A 20,527-nucleotide genomic window follows, 5' to 3' on the forward strand; every position below is an offset into this window, starting at 1 on the left:
ACACGATTATTTCTGCAAGGCACATTTGCTTTTTTGCAGCTTCTCCCTCATTTGAAATAACCCAAATTGATGAATGAGCAAATAATCAAAGCAGTTTTTCAATGTTATTAAAGAAAAATAAGCAGAATCGTTTTTTTAACTTTTAACAAAAGGATAGAAAATCATCAGTCAACTTATTATATTGGACTGATTCATAATGCATGGGCTGGTAATAAACATAAATGAAAACCTTCCTGCGTCACCTTATCAGAGGATTTAAATCTATCCAAATGGTCCTGCTGCCTGGGTTCAGATCCAGCACTCATTTGCAGCAGGCTTAATCTCTTTTGGCAAAGACTCATTAAGATTTCTAAAGACAGAAGGAAGCTGAAGTGGGTGATCCAACATTCAAACTGCTACCAATTAGTATGAGAAGCTGAGGTATTTCAGCTGATAATTTTGTCTGATACTTCTAAAAATCAGAAGTATCGTTTTGTCCTATCAGTTGTCCCTATAGTGAAAATATTTAGAAAATATTAGCAAATAAGCGGAAACTCCGTCTTCTTTTCTGGAATTTTTGGATTACATTTTTACCTACTGGTTGATTTTCTTTCGACTTTCTTTCTTTCAGCTAAGAAACTAACGGCATTTATTTATTTTGTCTTGATAAACACTGTTTGCTGTTGTTTCAATACGAATCAGAAAAGATCCGAGGTGCACATGAAGGCACCGCGGAGGAGGCAAGTCTCTGTTGCTATTGGCACTCATTTGTGTTCCTCAAAACAGTCCCCGCCTCCAAACTATTCAAAGGAAACAAGAGAAATTGTAGTTGGCTCCACGCTGAAGCTCCAAATTCGATCAGCATCTCCCTCGGCAGGTTTCAGACTCTGTGGGAGGACACCAAGAAAGTTATTTTTACTTTTTTCAGTTTTCATTTTCAACAACAATGACGTTCAGGAGGCTGAAGAAGGTGAACTCCAATGGACCGGACAGCGGTCCCGCATCTCAAGACGACATTTATTTCCCTTCGTCAAAGTCGGACAGCTGCAGGACTATGGACACACCGAGCAACTCCTCGGAGGTTTACAACTACAAGACCCTGGCTTACTCGGGGGGGACGCTGCCCAGAAACTACAAAAAGGTATTGCTACTGTTCCTTTTAAAAGTTTATTAGCTGAATGTACCTGCAAAAGTTTATTTTTTTGGCAGGTAAACTAATAAATTAAAGTTTTATTAAATTTATTTAGTGCTTTTTTAACTTACAAGGCAAAAACCATTTACACAGTAATTTCTGTATGTTTCCTATTAGTCCTTTTATTATTTAAGCAGAGACTGTAAGCTTATTAAAAGGGTTATCAAGTTATTGTATCCAGTGAGTGGCTGGTCGGCGCCACACAGGACATCTTATAGCAGCCCATCTAGGGGCAAGGGTGCCCACCCAGACTCTGAATCTTATGTTGCATGAAACAGACTTCGCCCATGTTCTTTATGCCTTAACATCTTTATTTAGATGAAAGTGATCTCTAAGATTAAACACATGACTCATGACTGATAAGAGTTTTAGTTGAGAACAGGTAGATTGTAACAAAAGCAAATTTGCATTTGATGATTCATAGAAAGTTTGTCACTGTTGTCATTTTAACAGTAAGTTGCATCAGAGCTACAGAGTCCGGAGGGACGTGCTTATTTGTTTAAAACTTACAGCAGTTAGTCACAGCATGCAGATCACCTGCCCGGATCTTTCGCTTCGGGCTGTTTGTCTTCTTCCTTCCCTGAGCTGTTTTGCAGTTAGGGACAGCCGTTGACTTTGGGGCAGGTAGGTGGGGGTGGGTCAGCATGAGGATCAGTGTGATCATTGTTATTCACATCACCTGCCGTGGTTTGAATGTTGTGGCTGATTGTGATCTGATTGGTTATAAATTGGCCCTGAGTCTTCTTATTTCAGGGGAAATGATTTTAACCCGTGGCCTACATATTAGTCTGGATTTTAGGAACGGTTTCTGACAGCCCTCATCCTTTAGTCCATGTTGCGTAATGCTTAATGTTTATACTGTAAATTTGTTTGGCTACTGCATCAGTCGCTTTTATTTTCCTCTCATGAAGCTGATTTCAGTGAATTCTGTTGCTCAACTTGCTTTGGAGTTTCTGCCCAAAGAGCACATCAGAGTTGGAAAAACTCCTTTCACAGTGCCCTGTTGTGACTGAGGCATAGTTAAACCCACACACATACGCTAGTGCGCCGGGTTACAACACAGCATTGTGTACACTCGGGGATGGAGATCCTGCTTGAGCCACCCCTGTTGGTCTCTCTGGGTATTTGGGAATAAATGCACTCATTGAGACTCCTCTGGGTCAATTCTGTAAGTGTTGGGACATAAAGAAAGCAACATTTTACTACCCAGAGAGACTGTAGCACAAAGCAGCCTTTCATTGGAGCAGGATTTGAAAATGATTGAGCTGGAACAGAGGTGGATTGATTCAAGTGATTTTAGTGGAGCCTTCTGGACAGATACCTGCCTTATTTACACAGTTAGGTGGGGCGGGGACCTGAACTGCTCCTGCTGGTGAGTTGGCTTTTCTCTCAATGCTGTTATTGTGCTCACCTCTGTGTCTTATTTGCTTCTTTTAATAGACTGAACTTGGTGTAAACAGCGCTGCAGTTTTTAGATTGGTTGACAGTTTGTGCCTGAAGGCAGCCAATTTGCTGTTATGCTTGTAGGTATGCGTGCAACTTGTTTTGATGTAATGAGTAAACAGAGCAGCAGTCACGCATTTCTGGTTTTGTCAACAATATCTCCATGCTGGTATGCAGGTTAAGTAGCTTAACAATACCAAAACACTCTTGGCTCATTATTCGAGACGACTGGATGGACTGGCCACTGATCGCTGAAGTGCTCAGTAGGTGTGCCTAGGAAATGCCCGGAGGGGGAGGGGGGGAAATCCTCATGAGTAAACTTGAAGCTACGCAGGTGTGTGACATGCTTCACATCTTGTTTCGTTTTCTCCTTGCAGGGTGGCGGCTTACAGAAGTGGAAACCCCTTACGCAGACGCCAGAACCACAAAGGTACAACATCCCTCATCTTTCTCTGATATTTTTTTTGGACTTTTTAAATTTTTCCCTCTCACTGTGCCTTCACATGAATTTTTTCACGATGGCATCTTCCTCAGAAAAATGATTCAGGGCGAGCAGCCTCATATCGGAGTGACTGGCAGTTGTTCAAACAGGGGGAACACTGATTAAAGCCATTGTTAAGGGAGGTTATAAATATTCATTGAGCCTCACTCCAACAGACCGCTGTACTGTTACTGTACGTCTGCATGTGACGTCCACATGCTCCTGCATACAGAGGAAGTCCTGTGCAGCCAGTGGAGGAGTTTTGTTATGCAGTTTAGTTAAGGATGCAGAGAAACACAGACATTAACCTCTCACTGACTTTCACTCATCCTTCCTCTTGAATTTTGTGTTTGACGTACATAAAAGGCTGTTTTATGGATGCGTCAGAATAAACATCATTAAGCTATGTTCGAACGAGCTCTAAAACCATAAGCCATACTTTTATTATTGGACTGTGCTAGAATAGATTTGCACCATCGTTTATCTCATTCTGGGCAGCCTACTCCATGGTCCCTGTGATATAAGCCTCTAAAGGATATCCCCGCTCTTTAACATCCTACAGTGTCACACCCTGACCTTATCATTTCAAACTGACCATGTCTAATATAAGCACACACCATTGCATAAATTACAGAAACTAAAGCAACTACACAGACTCTGCTGGCTTTGAAGACTACGAGTTTAGAGATAAAACTAAAAAGCCGTGATTGTGGTTCATGTAACCCCCATCAAATTTAAAAAAGGAAAGGACATTTATGCCTCTGCTGTGTTGGAAACAGTGAAAACTTCTCCTTAACTATATCCTAGTGTTCAAGGCGACATCTATAAATGTCCTATTTTGTCCAAATCGTAGTATAAAACCCATTCATCCGCCCATTGTCGTAACTAAATGTCCCATTCAGGGTCGTGGAGTTGCTGGAGTTGATTCCAGCTATAATTGGGTACACCCTTGACAAACCCCCCCTTGTTTACCCATCGTTTATTGAGATTGTTTGTACCGGTTAACCTTCTTATTTTTCTTGATTCTACAACTGAATCAGAAGGTGAATACCTCCTTTAAGACTAAAAAGAATTAGGCATCAACTGTTAGACCGACATGACTCTTACACGATCACTTGGTCTTTGCACTGCTACCTTTAAAAACGTAAAAGAAGCAGCGTTGGCTGCAGCAAACCCAGAGGAGAGTTTGTCCAGTTAACAGTGACAAAATGTTCCTTTTATCATTTTATTTTAGGAAGGTGGTGGTCCTGGAGAAAAAAGAAGAGGAGGCATTTGGTTTTGAGATTCAGGTAAGTTTGGGAGTGATATTTGGGGGGTTGGAGTGGATTTCTGAACTTCTCGAGTGCCACTTTCACGATCCGCCACTATCTCTGTCCACACATGATAAAACCTAAGTGACAGAAGCTTGTACATCCTGTTCTGTGTAGGAAAGGTCACACATCAGTCAATACATCAATAAACCCGTTGATGTTAATCCCATGACTGTGGAGATGCTTTTATTTGTACTTTTTCTCCCAGCATCTGTATTTTGAGCAGTGTGGTTTATTCACATGCCTTCCATGTAATACCTGCCCCGCTCTGCCCTGCTCAGCAGACAGAAACTTTTCACTTCTGACCTCAGTTTGTCTCTGATCTCACTCGTGTGCCCTGAAGCTCCCTACCTCACAATATCGGCTCTGTTGCTCAGACCTCATTCTTTAAATAGTTTGCTAAATGATTAAAGCGTGCGAGTACATCTTCACATTATCGTGCTTTGGCGGTCTTTTTAGACTTCTTGGACTGAAGTACTTCTTTGAGGAAGCGATATAACTATATTGTTCTATTTCTGGATTTTTGCTGCACGTTCCCACCCTTCCTGACCAGAAGGAAGTGAGATCATGAGGACAAGTTTGATGCTACACAGAGAAAGAGACAGAGAAAGACAAATATTTTTTTATTTTTTTTTTTCTCTCGCCGTCTGCTCTGTTAATACTGGGAGTCGAGGATCGAGCACATCAATGTGATATTTGCATTTGAAACAATATTTGCATGGTTGCGTGAGAAGGAAACGAGCAGCAGGATCAGGCTGATTTGAATAGGATACAATCTGTCAGGCTGAATTCGGGAGCAGATAGCCTTTTATAACTTGAATTTTATTTTATGGGATACTTCGTTTTCTTTTTTTCTCTCAGCTGGAAGTTGGTTTTCTTTGTAAGGTAGAAGCTCCTTCAGCAGCAGCATGCTGACTAACAGTTTTGCTGCTAGGGGAAGTCTATGTTCTGCAGTGGTCTGACCTTCTGTAGAGGAGCTGTGGTGACAGAAACTAGGAAGAGCATGCAAATATGTATGGAAGTTACAAAAACGGTTGCCAGAACAACAAAATATTTGGCCTTTGAGTTTAAGTAATGCTCACGTCATGTGGTTAGGTTAAAGTAGCAAATACAACCCAATATCCTGGAGTCAGATTGAAGTTTTCAAAAGTAAATACTACTTGTTATAGGGGACATTTATTACCCCTGAGTAAATGGTAAATGGCCTGCATTTGTATAGCGCTTTTCTAGTCCCTAAGGACCCCAAAGCGCTTCACACTACATTCAGTCATTCACCCATTAGTTTACAGCAATTTCTTGTTGATTTTCCTCCCCCCCCACCCCCCCACCCCCCCACCAATCTTGTCACTTTTCTCTTGCAGCAGTTAATAAAACCCAACAACTGGTTATGAAATTGGTCATGTGATGATAGAACAGTAAGAGTAATTACAACTGTAATTTGTCTTTTTGTGTTTTATTATCTTTATAGCTGTAGCTTTCCAAATTATTGTTACAGTACTTCCTTTTGACATTTAGTGGTGTATAGTAGTTGATTTGTGAACTGTGATGAGCGGGGCATTAAAATAACTTCAGTGTGGCGCATCAACCGGGCATGTTTCATCAGACGAGGGGAAGAAAACCTCATTTGCTTCTTTGCGTCACATCTCATCTCTGCGTGTTCAGTGATATCTTCTTTCCTGCATTGTCTGTCATGACTTCCTCTGCCGGTTATTCAGTGGCTTTTCAGCGTTGCCACATTCATTTACAACACGTATAAGACGGCACCTAGGCTGGGAAAGTTTTTTGTGTGTGTGTGAGTTCCTTTTATTCAGTGTGATTTTTCTGTCTCCTTCAGACTTACGGTCTTCACCATCAGGACCAAAACTCTGTAGAGATGTGTACGTTTGTGTGTAAGGTCCACAATGACAGCCCGGCTCAGCAAGCAGGACTTAAAGTTGGTAAGCAAACTTCCTCCTTCTGTATGTTTTCCTCTTTTTATCTGAGCTGTATTTAAGCCTAAAATAACCTGGAGAAAAACTTGAAATAGACTCGAGGGGAAGCGAGCGTGACACGAGGCTTCGGTTCAGGTCGTTGTTTGCCAGCTGACGCTTGTGTAACGTGCGTCAACATAAGCACTTGTGAGTTTCTGTTGGTTGTTTAGGGAAGCACAAAGAAGACTGTATCCCTACTCATTTTTCCCAGTCAACAAACAAGCTGGTGATCGACTACTCACCAATGTGGCAAATGACACAAAAGCAAATTAACTTTGAAGGAAGTGATATTTTTTTAATGTCTGGCTTCCTTCTTAAAAAAACAAAATAAAATGAATTTTAAAAAATGAGAAAAAGAAGTCAAAATTACAAACAGCTAATGTGTTATAACTAATTAATTAAACCAGGAAGTGCATTCATATTTTGTTTTTTTGAGAGACTGGGGAAAGACAAGAAAATATTTTATCAAGTGAATTGTGATTGGTCAGTCACAAGCTGTCCACACCCAGTGTTATGTTTCCATTATGTCAAAAAAAGAGGGAAGGAGATTATGTGCTGCTGCTCTTACCGCCCATTTTCTTCAACCTGCGTCTGTCACTTTAGTTTCACTTCCTAAATTCCTTGCATACTCGCTCCATTGTCCCCCCCACTCTCAGTCTTGCTGTGAACACAATGACTTCATCGCAGTGGGGATTTTTTTTTTTTTTTTTGAAAGGTCAAAGTAGGCTAAAATCTCACAAAAGATGCTGTCACATGAGTATCCACGCCGCATCTTTTCCTGCTTTGATGAAACTGAAGTAGAACTTTGTGACATACGCGACTTTACAGCTACCCAGATGTAAACGGTTTAATGGCAAATAAACGCTTTTCTGCGGTCCTGTGACGAGCCATATGCCACGAAGACGCGAACTAGTCTTCCCACATTTGTCTCGCACATGTGTTGAGGTTTCCTTCAGAAGTGTGCCTCATCTGGCTGCTTCGTGAGGCGCGGCTGGCTAACATACACGTTTGTATATTTGTGTTTGTGCAGGGGATACCATCGCAAGTGTGAACGAAGCCACCGTGGAGGGGTTTCGACACAAGGAAATCGTTCAGCTCATCAGAGCCAGTGGGAACTCGCTCAGGTACACAGACTCACAAAACCCAACAACAGTGGCTTCAAAACACTTTCCTCAGAATTTGTTAATAAGTATGCTCAGTTCATCGCGGTGGCTAAACGGTTGATAGAGCTGACAGGATGCTCACTTCATGGTTCACCTCTCTAACTCTAACAAAAGTGAATGTGTTTCACATGGGAACAGAAACCAAATAAGTTTGAAAGGTAACAGAGGGCCAAATCAGGAAAGATGAGAATAATTTCTCATAAAAATGCCGTTTTGGTTTTGAGATTAACGTCAGAGAGGCGGTACATCCTGAATTCTGTTAAGGTAACATGAAAGATATTAGTTACAGTTTTTCATTAACAATGCAGATGGTAAACATTTGCACTGGCATGAAACGTGGCAGTTTGCTTTTATTGTCACTTGCATATAGGAAAACAATCAGAAGGTGCTATTTCTGTTTTTGGAGTCCAGGAAAAACGTGAAAAATAATTGAGGTTAACTTTAAAAATCCTTCCGTATTGTACTCGTTTAACTCTCTTAGAATAATTTGTGTGCCTCAGCTTTATTATCTGGCACATCGCCGTTTAGAGTCCTTATCTGTCGGTGTGCTGAGTGGGTGTTTTTAATTTGAACCACACAGTCTTCTTCAACCCCCTTCTCTGCTTGTAAAAGATTAAAAGAAAGTTAGCATGGTGTAAGATTCTCTGAGCTGATGCAGAAGAAGTGAGGCGAACCGCATCAGAGCGCCAGTGTAGACACACTTTACAGACTGACATCATCTAATTATACTTACAGTTCAAGTCAGTAAAAGCTGTTAGAGTGAAAACGAGCTCTGTATGTTCTCTCGCTCATGTTATTTGAACAGATTTGCGGCACTTAAGTGGAAACTGTGTTTCTTGTTCTCCCCCCTTGCTTGTAAACCAAACCCGTTCCTGTTACTAACTTTATGAAAAGAGCCTTTCATATGGTCAAGTTTTATTTATTTATTTTTTAAATCGCTGTTTTCTGCCCTTGTAGTTTTTTATGCGCTTCCTGCTACGCCTGTTAACTCTACTGCCTTCTGGTTTTTTGTTTAAAGGCTGGAGACGGTTTACAGTGACTCAATTCGAAAAGCTGAACTAGAGGCCCGGCTGCAGTATCTAAAGGTGAGTTGTTCACTGTTTGTCAGTGGTGAGTCAGAACGGATGAGCGTCCAGCAGCCTCTCACACATGCGCACCCGCTTAAACATTAAGTTACACGCTGGATATAGACACCACACCTCCCTCCCTCCACACCTGTCCCTCCAGCAGCACCGCCACCTGTTACATTAGCAGTTTGTGCAGCAGGCCCACTGATGGCTGCACACATTCTTGACTCGAGCTGCCTGTGAAGTGGCCTTAAGTGAGCGAGCTTTCCCCCAAGATTACAGCAGCTGTCCTTTTTCTAATCCTCAGCGACACAGCTGCCTGAGAGAATAAACCAACATTTTAAAACCTGCTGCTGAACACGGCACGTTTGACGCACAAGATGAAGTAAATGTTAATGTGTAAATAAATGTGACGTGGTTGTTGACTCATTTATGAAAAGATAAAAAAAAAAAAAAAAGTGAAATGAGTGAAGGCCGCTTATGCAACGATGACAAGTCTAAACTTCAGTTAACAGTCTATGACATGTAGATTTACCATCTTCAACTCCGTTTTAGTCTGTAGCTTCTAATTCTAGCCACGTGGCATGTTGGTTACCTGCTCAAGCACTGATCTAAACTGGCACCGTATTTTTAATATTATTATTATTTTATTTTTTTGTTTAGTACACCTGTGGTGTGGGCTCAGATGATTTAGCTTTATTGCTTTTAAAGGTTGCACATGAGGGTGGTGGATTTCCTGTCTGTATGTTGTGTTGTTTTGTTTTCCTCTTGTAATCAATTCCAATATCTTGTGTTGTCTTTTAGCAAACGCTTCATGAGAAATGGGATGAATATCGCTCACTGATGGTGCAGGAGCAGCGCCTTGTTCATGGTAGGTGATTTTTTTTTTTGGCCTTGTGCAGCTCAACTTGTACATGCATACAGAGTCTGCATTCTTCTATTCTACTTTATTAGTACTTTTTCCACATCCAGACAAGATTCCAAAATGTAGTCAAATTCCAGGTCACACTAAATCCCAAATGTAAAAAAACAAACCATAAATTAATTAAAAACAAGTTCATGTATATGTATCCAGAACATTTTATGTCATCCTGATAACAAACTGTACCAATCACATTACCTCCTTCTTGAGGGGGAGAGAATCAGGATGTGTATGACTGCTGCTTTGCAGGAAGTCCTGATTACATAGTAGAAAACAAACAGCTCGTTGCTATAGTCGGGTGGTCGCTTGTGCAAAATGAGGCAAACAAGACTCACAGAAAATTAAAGCAGTGTTTTTTCATTTATTATTCATGTTTTCTTTACAATTGGTCAGTTTCCCATGTCCTCACGCTGCCCTTCTTCACCGCAGGTATAGTAATGAGTGACGCCGCCTTGTATGAGTCCCTGGAGTCAGCCGGTGTGTATGGCAGCCTCGGCGCTCCTAGCCCTGCGCTTCAGAGAGCCCTGCACTGCACAGGCAGCACCAGCAGCAGCGCCAGCTTTCTCAGCACGGCCACCGAGGATGACCCTCTCTACCAAACCTGCATATATCAGGCGGATGGCAGCGTGGACTCTGACAGTGCAGAAAAAAAGAAAGAACAGTTACCGAAGCTGCAGCGCCTCCGGCCGACCAGCGAGTTCTTTTCAACGCCCAAGACGCAGCTGACCCGCAGCGCCAGCACTCGCAGCTACGTCAAAGGATCTTCGTCGTCCGTTCCGGGGGAGAAGCCGGGAGCCACGCTGCAGAGGAAGCCCAAACAGAAAAGCTTCCGCAGACGCCTCCTCAAATTCATCCCCGGCTTAAACCGACCACTGGAGGAGGAGGAGAGCAAACTGTGAGCGGCAAACTGTTCACAGACAGCAGAACTAAAGACTTAAAGTAATAATTACTGCCAAACTAAAGTGCCAAAGAAAACCGCAAGCAGCCCCAAAGAGTGAAGAATTTAAGACCAAAGTGTATTGGTTCTGTAGTTGCACCTCTTCCTGTTTAAATGGGTAGACCAATGGACATTTAGCTACATTCGGTAGCATTCAGTGTTTTATGGCTGTACATAAGTTGTTGTTTTTGTTTTTTTTTTTTGTTTGTTCTAAGTTATTTATTTATTTTTGCATGTTCAGTTTATGTTCAGAATGAAGGATGTCCCAGTTTGTACTGCATGCACAAGTTTAATTTTGACAGCTGAATAAAACACCGATGATCATTGTGACTGCGTTGCAGAACATTTTGTAAGAAAAAACTTTGATAATGACTTCAGATGACTCAGGCTGATCATATTTTGTCTTCTCTACTCGAGGTCACGGTTCCCAAAAATAAAACTTGTGGCTGATGATTATATGCGTATTATTTTGTGCAGAACTTGCTTGAAAAGCTATTTTCCTCCCCAAGCCACAACTGTTTGTGGGAATTGTAGCTGCCAAGCTTAAATTAGTGCCAAGACCCCGAGTGTACACACAATCTGTAATTTCCCCTGGTGGAGATGTGCTCTGCTCCATGTGATGCTTTTAAATATAGTAAGCTTTTATAATTTCACAACTCTTCCACCGTTTAAGAATCTTATCAGCCGAGTTCTGGAGGTTAGCGTGCGGCTTGGGATGCTTTAGGCTTTTTTGTGGTGTGAGATATCCAGAATGGAAGCTGTTGTATCTGCTCTGACACAGTTTATTGTTGTGAGAATAGTGAGGAATGTGCAGAGAAAGGCATGACCCAGAATTCCAAACACAACCGCTTTCTTTCAGCTCCTGCAGGCGAATGCTGATTCCTACTCTTCCACACTACCATATTCCCATGGCGGCTTCAGTTGTCCAAAGGCTCGCTGGGTGTTGGGGTGTGTGAGCGTTTGTTGGGCGGGGGTCGCTTGGAGTCTTTTCATTCCTGGCTCCCAGCTGACCCATGAGGTCATGGTGGTCACTCTCTCATTGGCTCTGTTGGGTTGATCCCTTTTGTCCTCTGCTGCTCGTTCACAGATGCATTAGGAGTGACGATGCTGGTGAGCGATGGTATGTGGACATGTGTCAAAGCCAGGCCCTCTCATCCTCGTTTTTCTAGTGAGAAGCAGAGGAAAGGACGTCGTTATAAAGGATTGTTATGCGTATGTATTGGTGCTTAAAATATGGGGTTGGAGTGAATGGGCCAAATGTGTAACGAGGGTTTAATTAGTCAAGATAATTGTCATTAGTGCACAATGTGTGGAAGAGCTATATAACGGAGATGTGGGGCCCAAACAAGCAGGGTGCAGTTGATGCTCAGCAATTAACACCACAGGAGATTAGGCTAGGCGTGTGGTTGCTGTTGCAAATATTTGCATGACACCCACAAGCTTAAAGACTGCTGTTGACATAAAGACTAAGTGGAGAATTTGTTTTAGTCTTTGCACAAGTGGGTTTGACAGGTTTGCTTCAGTTTCTGCTTCTTGTGCTTCGTGAACTAATTACTAATAAACTTAACTGCCATCTCTACTGTCACAATAGTTTATGACAATTCTTAGTAAGCTGGATTATAAACTTTCTTCTCTCACAATGTTTAAGTGGAAAAGCAGCTTCAGAATTGGAAGTAGGTGATGCAGGTACATGAATAAAGGGAAATTAACAGAATATTTTCCAGGTTTTTTTTGTTTTGTTTTGTTTTTATATATATATCACGCCTCGTCTCAAGATGTTTCTACTCAATTTAAAATAAAAAATCCAACGCGGAACATGAGACTTTTCTAGCTTAAATTTCCACTTCACTGCATCTGACGTGTGAGATGATGGGCCCCTGGGAGCAGTCTACCCGCTAATGTATGTAGCACGATGTCACCTGAGGTGAAGTCCGGTGATTCTATAGACTGCAAGATTTGGAAATGACCTCTGGGGCCAGCTCTTGTGAGATGCCTTTAAAAGCATTATTGAGAACTTTCAGTTGTGTGTGTATGTGTGAGCTGTTTGTCCTATTCATGTCATACTTAGTGTGAGTTCCCTCCAGACCAGGAATGTCAGACATGTGGCCTGAAGGTGAGAACCGACCCCGAATCTAGATTACTAAATACTAATTGCTTAATAACCTCAGAAAGCATGATAATTATGCTAAGTCAATAATAGCTTCAGTTTTATAGCTCTTGGCCTGCAATGTATTTCTAGGTCTTGAGAATGTCTTTGACTGAAAGGGTAAAATACTGCGCTTGTTTAGATTCACTTATTGTCAATGTGTAAAAAATGCACAAAGAAATCCTGCACACTACCTGGGTGGCTGTGGCTCAGGTCGTAGAGCAGATCCGCTACTGATCGGAAGGTTGGTGGTTTGATTCCTGGCTCCCCCAGTTTGCATGCCAAATATCCTTGGGCAAGATACTAACCCCAAATTGCGTTCATCGGAGTGTGAATGTTTATTAGTTGCACTTGAGTGCTTGTGTGAATGGGTGAATGAGGCATGTTGTGTAGAGCACTTTGAGTACTCCGGGAGAGTAGAAAAGCGCTATATAAGAATCAGTCCATTTAGCTCAGGTGTGCATACACACACACACACAGTTCCATATATTCTTGTATGCTTAAGATAGTAAAAATGCCCATAGCAGTTTTATTGCACTTGTGTAAGAAAACTGTGTATATATAGTAAACAAGAAATAACAATAAATAGTGTGGCCCTGGGTGCTTGTAGATTTGATGTGTTATTGATTTTAGTGTGGGTGATTTCAGAGCAGAGCTCACTGTGATGGATCTGAGATTAATTGTGCAGTCCATCATGCTTTGATGGACCTGAAATGTTTGCCTGAGGGCTGACATTCAAACAGCAGATAGGCAGGGGAGATGAGTCCTTTAGGATGCAGTGTACTTTCAGCAGGCAGCGTGATCTGTTGTTGAGAGCAGAGACTCCCTTCTTATCTGCTGCAGAGTTCCAAAAACTTCTACCTGAGAAGATTTTGTGGCTTTGTAGATGGAAGTTAAACTGTAATGGATGTGCATTAGGAAATACTGTTAGAATGACAGTTATATATTTTTCATGTCAGGCGTTTTTTTTTAATCATTACTGTAAATGGATGCACTTCTTCACACTGAAAGAAAGGTAGGCTGCCACGCAATAGGTTTAATGGTCTGGCCCACTTGAAATCAAATTGGGCTGTAAGTGGCCCATTAACTAAAGTGGGTCTGACACCCTTGCCCTTGAGAGACTTTCTGCCTACACCACTTTGTGTGTGGAGGGATGTGCATGCATACACAGACACAGACATGGCTGCTTGGCTATCTTTGCGTGGACATTCAAAAACTCTCATCTAAATGCAATTCTGACTTTTACCCTAAAGCCAAGTCTTAAATTTCAAACAGGCTCTTTAAGGGGTGTGAAAAAAAAGATAACGTTTTATGCACTCTTACAGTTTCAAACTGAAACTGGTTCTGACAAAGATAGCATAAAATGTTTTTATTCTGGTTTATTTATGTCTTGTATTTGGTTTCCTGTGAGTTCAGTCACTTGCTGAAAGCCACAATATGCTTCTTCTGCACAGCCACATGTAACTTTTGTTACTTATTGCGTGCATGCGGGAGTTTTAATGGACATCTGCAACCGCTGCTACAAAAACAAACCAGCACTACACTCTCCCCAGTCGAGCACTGAACTAGCTCTGAATAATGCCTCTAATAGTTCCTCATACACTGCTCATTACTCCAGCAATAACAAACAGCCATCACAACACACGCGAAACAAAAATGCCTAAATAAAAAAAGTATGCTGTCTCTGGCCTTGCTGTACTTATTTATCTACTTAATTTTAGTTTTGAGCTTTTCATCCAAAGTCCCAGAGCCTTGTTTCGACAGGGTTTAATCAATTGGCGAATCTTAATTTTAAGACTGGAGATCAGAGGGGAAAAAGTTCCACTGACCCCTCATGCATATGCACGTTCCTTTTGTGTCCCTTTACATGCAAATTCAGCTGTAGAGTTGGACTTTTTAAACCAGCTGAAAGTAGCTCAAGACACAGTAGAACAAAATGTGCCTGGGGGACGAGTCCTCTTCCCGTCTGTCAGTTGTGAAAATGAACATTTGAGAAAGGGAAGCGGTGCTGATGGTTAATAATGAGGAAGCAGTTTAGCTTAGCACTTACACAGCTACTTATTTGCAGAGACGAGACGCCAGACAAAACCACTAATATTGTTCTCACGCAAGATACCAGCCTCTCTGAAGCACAAATATCATCAAAAAAAGGAGGAGGTTTTTAATCTCAGAAACTGGGGGTGGTAAGTTGTGTGTGTTACGAGGGCAGAAGCTTGTGTAGGCCGTCACGGCAAAGGATGTGGGTAACAAATGTGCCGGAAATCCACCCTAAAGATAAGAGAATAAAACTCAAGGCAGGGTTTGAAAAAAACAAAACAAAAAAACCAACCCCCAGCTTTATAGGTATGCATGCATCTACATATCCATCTGTCTGGCAGTCTGCGTGTGTGTTTAATGGGGAGAGCGAGAGTAGATAACGTGCAATATTGAGAAATGATGTCTGAAATAAAGACAGAAATTGTCCTTTACATAGAAAATATAAAAAAGGAGCGAAACATGCCCAGCGTGACTAAGATGACTCAACTTTATTGCAAACCTGAGTGGCCGTCAGCTTCAACAACGGAACAGCTAAATAAATGCAAAGAGCTGTAATCGCATCATAATCTGCATATCAGATAAAACTCCTGCATTTGGTTTCCCAGCAGCGGGGTACTGATACCTTCAGTCGTCTCTTCTATCATCACTTTGTGGATTTATCTGCCCCTTTCCTGTACGATTCACAATTTTAACCCAACAGCTTGTTAAAGAACAGCCCAGAAACTCTATTAAGGAAGTGTGCAGATGTTTAATTTGTAAAACTTGGTCTGTAGCTGCATCGGTTTGAAAGATTTAAAAATAATAAACATTTCATCCCAAAGTAACGGTTTCCTTAGAATAAAAGATTAATGAAAATATGCAAACAGCAACTTGAAGTACATATTAAAGCCTCTTTTTGTTTGATAGACTGATGGGAGTGTTCAAAAGTGGGGAATTTGCAGCTACTGAGATTTTCATATTTTTATGTTTTTATATCTTGTCTGTGGTTCTCTCACTGGTTTGCAGTAGGCGAACCACGGCTGGGAAAAAAAACAAGAAATGTAATATCATGTGTTTCCATACGACAGTCAATCAAGACATCTGATGAAAGTGGTGTGTTTGTTTGCATTTGTTGCAGCAGCTGGTGAAAAATCTGATCAAACACACACCTACGCAGGCCAGAGGAAGCAGATGAGATAAGTATTCAAGAAGAAATTCACAAAATCTTTTTTACCCCACTCTGGAAACGTTCTAGACTTTATCATCTACCTGTATGCGAAAAACAAAAAGAATGTCATGTGAGCTGCGTGTTATACTGTTGATTTTTCAGGGCTGTAACACAGAACAGTTGAAAGATTTAAAGGCTTCATGCAACTCTGACAATACAAATCAAAGTACAGACGTTTCTGGCAGAAAATTAATTCTGTTTTCTGCATGCATGGTGTATTGGAAACACGTGGTTATATCATGTAATGTAAGCCTTGCAATTGTATCGTATTTGCATTAAATTTATGGGGAAAGAAGCTGCCCTTTAGTGCACAAAAGAAACCTGCGCCACACAAAACACTTGTCTCACAACAAAGTTCATCTTTACACTACTGACCCTGGAGTTTTGACCTACTCAGACATCTTCTTCTTAGAAACAGGTGAACTTGTGCCAGAAACCTTTAGTCTGCTTCCCATTTAGAAAACAAATTACAAACTTTGAGAGACGTTTGAAGGACCGGGCAGAGAAGGCGTGATGAAAGATACTGCATAATGGATCCAGTGGTTTTAAAGATCAACAAGCGATATTGTATCTGTGGCTCTCCTGCATAAAATCGGGCAGTTCTTTTATCTAACTTAGTGGCAATGCCAAATGAGGTGATAAACTGCCCTATTATAGGGTAATGTTTTTGTTTATGTGCTTTTGGGTGGAAGAAAGGGACTTTGTGATCTGTTAAAATCCAGTTCCATGTTATGTGGTTGACACACAGATACATTTTAGGTAGAGGATGGATATCAAAGCTCTGGAAGTGACAATATTTGTTTTATTGCAGGGAAGCAGGTAACTGAGGTTGAAACTGTTTGCATACGTGCCAGACTGTCTACACAGACGGTTACTACAGCAACACTTTCTTTTCATCATCACTTCATATCGCAGCGTTAAATAAATTCAGCTTTAACTCACCATCCCACACTCTAAGCTATATTTTTATTTCCTGTTAAAAGAGTAGCAGGCGTTAAGCCTGCGTCATTGAACATGCTTTTGTTTCCCTCTGCCGCTCATGTATCAGACACTCGTGACCGTTTAGCTTCACTGCCCACTCTGGGGAACAACAGCTGCATGCAGCTTATCTCAGTACATAATGTGTATATAAAAACATCCTGATGTGATGAATCATAGGCTGTCTTTTAATGCAATACACATGTGACTGTGTTTGGGTTAAACTCTGAATCTCTGTTTTTTTTTGTCCTGCTTTCAAAGCATCATTACTGCAGCAGATCTGGAATAAATCTTTACATCTGGAAGGCTAAATCGTCTGGATTAGATCTAATAATATGCAGGTTATTTTCTTGATTCTGTATCTTTGGAATGGTGAAGCATAGTGTGTGTCCAGATGGTGTAGGATGGGCCTCAGGCTGAACGTTCAGTTTTAAAGTGGTTCCTCTTTTTTTAATATAATGGTTTTATTGTGTTTGAGAACAAAAGTCAGATAAGGAAACACCTGTTAATCCTCTGCCACTTCCACTGTAACCGACGAACATGGAGGTTTACCGAAAATGACTGAACGTATCTTTGCTCAGTGGTCAGATTTCCAATCAGGTTCTGTTTAAGTGAAGTTTTCAAATGCTCAGATCAAAATAAACCTCCATATGTAACTTTTTTCACGTGTTTCTTTCTGTACTTTACTCTACTATTGACCATTCAGCCTGAAAAATGTTTTACTTTAGTTTAAGGCATCTCAAATTATAGTGAAATAAAATTATATCAAATCCTATGCAGCAAAAATACAAAGAAAGTTAAAATCTAGTAAAATCTAGACTAAGTAATCACTGTGTACTGTGATGTCACCCCAGTGGCACTAAAGTATTGCTGTCGTCAAACAGGATAGTAAGCTTTGTTAGCAAACTGCGTCCATACAGTGCAGCAAATATAATACCAGTCTTCCATTAATACAATCAGATACTCAGGAAGCCATTTTATTATATAGGCATATTTGTCATATATCTTCAAAGCACCAACACCACAATCACATTTAACAGGTACAGTTAACCGGCTTGAGTTACTGCAGGCAAGGCCTTGCAGACAGCTAGTAGTTTAGTTTAGTTGACAGTATAAAACATGCAGTCAATACACAAGTGCTTTAAAGCTTCATTGTTTCTGAAGACTACCAGACGGTGATACCCGTGGCTGCAAAAATACCTGCGATCCTATAGAAATCTGTGCAAAAATAGCTTTTACTTTGGACCCCTGTAAGCACTTTCCTGCTGAGTTTATGGCCTCAGCAACTCATTTTGGGTCACACAGACTAAATAATCAAGTCTATTTTGTAAATCTTGGTCATATTATTTTTCTGCATGCTCATTGGCTAAAGACATAAAACCCAAACGACTTAATTCTTGCATTTTTATTTTTATTCTAAGCTTTATTATTATTTCATTTGAAAGAAGACGTCAATGGCATGTTGCATGTGATGCTAATTGATGACAACAGATTAAGTGCTCCAAAATACACCAGAGAGGAGACAATGATGAAATTTAAAAAATGAACAACATTTTAAAAACCACACATAAAATAGTGTTTTTAAGCATGAGAGGAACGTGATAAACCTGACTGACAAAGTCATTTTTGACCCATACTGTATGTTTAAGGGTTAAAAACTCAGTCTCTGTTATATAAAACCCCTGACAGCTGTGAGTGTGCACACAAAGACAGAGAAAGTCCTCAAACACAATAGCAGGAAGTGTCATGAGGTTATATCTTTAAACACACAGTGGCCTCAGTTTCAAACTTTTCCCCACAAATTGTAACAACAAAAACATTTCAGCTAAATTATTTACCCAAACCATCACATTTTTTTGCCGTTTTACCCCCAACTGATTCTCATAACTGTAGTTTCCACATCAAGACTCCCTCCACATATCTACACTCGAATCCAAAGACGCAGAATAGTGACTGTAACTTCTTCCTGCCTCCAAAGACAGGAAGTGTTGGGGATCAACTTGTTCTGGACGACATTTTTTCCCCAGGAGATGCTGAACAAACATAACCTCCACGTCCACACTGATGGAACAGCACAGCAGCATATTGTCTTCATCTCCCATCATTCCAGAGCAAATGAAACCAGCATGGCCGCCTGAAAGCTGCAGAGCAGAAGTGTCTGGCCTTCAGGAATGCTGGAAGCTGAAGCGTTTGGGAGAGAGGATGTTGACTCACCATTTTTTTAAGAGCCAGCTTCAGGAAAACAGAGGGGATGACGTTCAGAGATACTGTAGTGTGTTCCTTGAGCGTAGTTAGCTGGAATTTACAGGAAGAAAACCTTGTGCTTTGTATGATAACAAAAGGAAATTACACAAACAACCCCAAATTTTGTTTCTGTACTTTACTGGAGTACCTGCATGATTCACAGTTCATAATGATCCCTTTCTACCTGATAGAGGACCCAGTGTTTGAAACACTTGCCTTCTGTTTTAGCCAGCCTTCTTCTGATTGGTTGTCCCTCACAAACATAAGGTTTAAACAGCAGTGAAGTATACCATATTAAGATATCCCCTCTTACTGAGCAGAAAAAACTGTCTGAACCTGGGTGTTTAGAAAAGTCAAGAGTTACTTCTACATAAATGGATGCATACTGTACATAATGTGGGTCTGCCTCAGTACACCACCTCAGTGGATTCTAAACAAAACAATAAACATATGATTGAAGTGTGGGGCATCTTATTCTTCATTATCGGACTTAAAATACTTGGTACACCATTACTTGGGTATTTTTAAAGCTCAGCAAGGTCGTATTTATAAAACGTGTGGGTCCGGATTTTACACAGACTCGCTTTCATCTGGTGGTGTTTAGATCATTCTCACTTTTGCCCACACACTCTCCACCTCAAAGTCCTTCACTCTCAATCCAAGAAGGTAGAACTGACTCATCTGTGGTAATGACACATGCACAAACACTTCTTTGCGAATAAAGTGACGACTGTGAAAGCAGACACTACAGCGGCTGTGATATCATATTCCTAAAACAACTGAATTATCTTTGTTGGAAAAAGAAGAAGTTTGCGTGTCTGTCTTTTGACTTTGTGGCTGCTTCGTCTGCTGCCACTTCTTCCTTTTGTTTTTCATTTTGGTTCATATCCCATGATTAAAATCTATTTCTAAGAGCCAGAAGATTCCCCTTGGTTAATCATATCTATAATTTTCATATCCTTTATGCTCTTCAGTTTGGTACCACAGTAGTTTGTTGGGCTCGATTTAGCACCAGACAAATAATGACTGTATACGCCGTGTGCTGATGAGATCGGGGAATTCACTGTGATTTGAAAAGAGACCAAACAAAAGCACACTGGGGCACAGCTATTATCCATTTCGGTGAATGGCAGCAGTGGTTCTTGCGGCTGACGTCTCTTTTCCGCCTTCTACGAGTTTCTTCAATCTCTGTTTAATGCTGAGAAGCAAGCCTTTGTATTGTTGGGGGATTTCACCTGCATCAGTGCAATCAACCCTGTGATACAAGCGCTTTATAAAGTCCCCTGCTTACGCTTAAACAACTAGATCCTGACCTTGAGCAGGTCCAGGAAACTTTGAGACAATAACACCACTATTTCATCCACGGACTGTATCTGGAAAAACAAGAGGAAATTCGCAGGGAAAAAAAGGGAAAAGTTTAAGATGAAAAGCGGCCAAAGTCAGCCAACAGC

At 41.0% G+C, this 20,527-nt stretch overlaps 1 protein-coding gene across 1 annotated transcript; it reads left to right on the top strand.

Annotated features, from left to right (window-relative positions):
* Positions 1–787: 787 nt before the first annotated feature.
* Positions 788–10,917, top strand: tamalin (trafficking regulator and scaffold protein tamalin). Its single transcript, XM_085260468.1, has 8 exons — positions 788–1,120; positions 2,992–3,044; positions 4,330–4,384; positions 6,240–6,342; positions 7,406–7,499; positions 8,557–8,623; positions 9,410–9,476; positions 9,957–10,917. The coding sequence occupies exons 1-8, from the start codon at positions 926–928 to the stop codon at positions 10,424–10,426; spliced, it is 1,104 nt and encodes a 367-aa protein (XP_085116594.1). The 5' UTR covers positions 788–925; the 3' UTR covers positions 10,427–10,917.
* Positions 10,918–20,527: the final 9,610 nt, after the last annotated feature.

Source organism: Mchenga conophoros, linkage group LG20 (genome assembly GCF_057382185.1).
Source record: "Mchenga conophoros isolate Kocher_MC1m ecotype Shallow Benthic linkage group LG20, M_conophoros_male_GT1.1, whole genome shotgun sequence".
Classification (NCBI taxonomy): Eukaryota; Metazoa; Chordata; class Actinopteri; order Cichliformes; family Cichlidae; genus Mchenga; species Mchenga conophoros.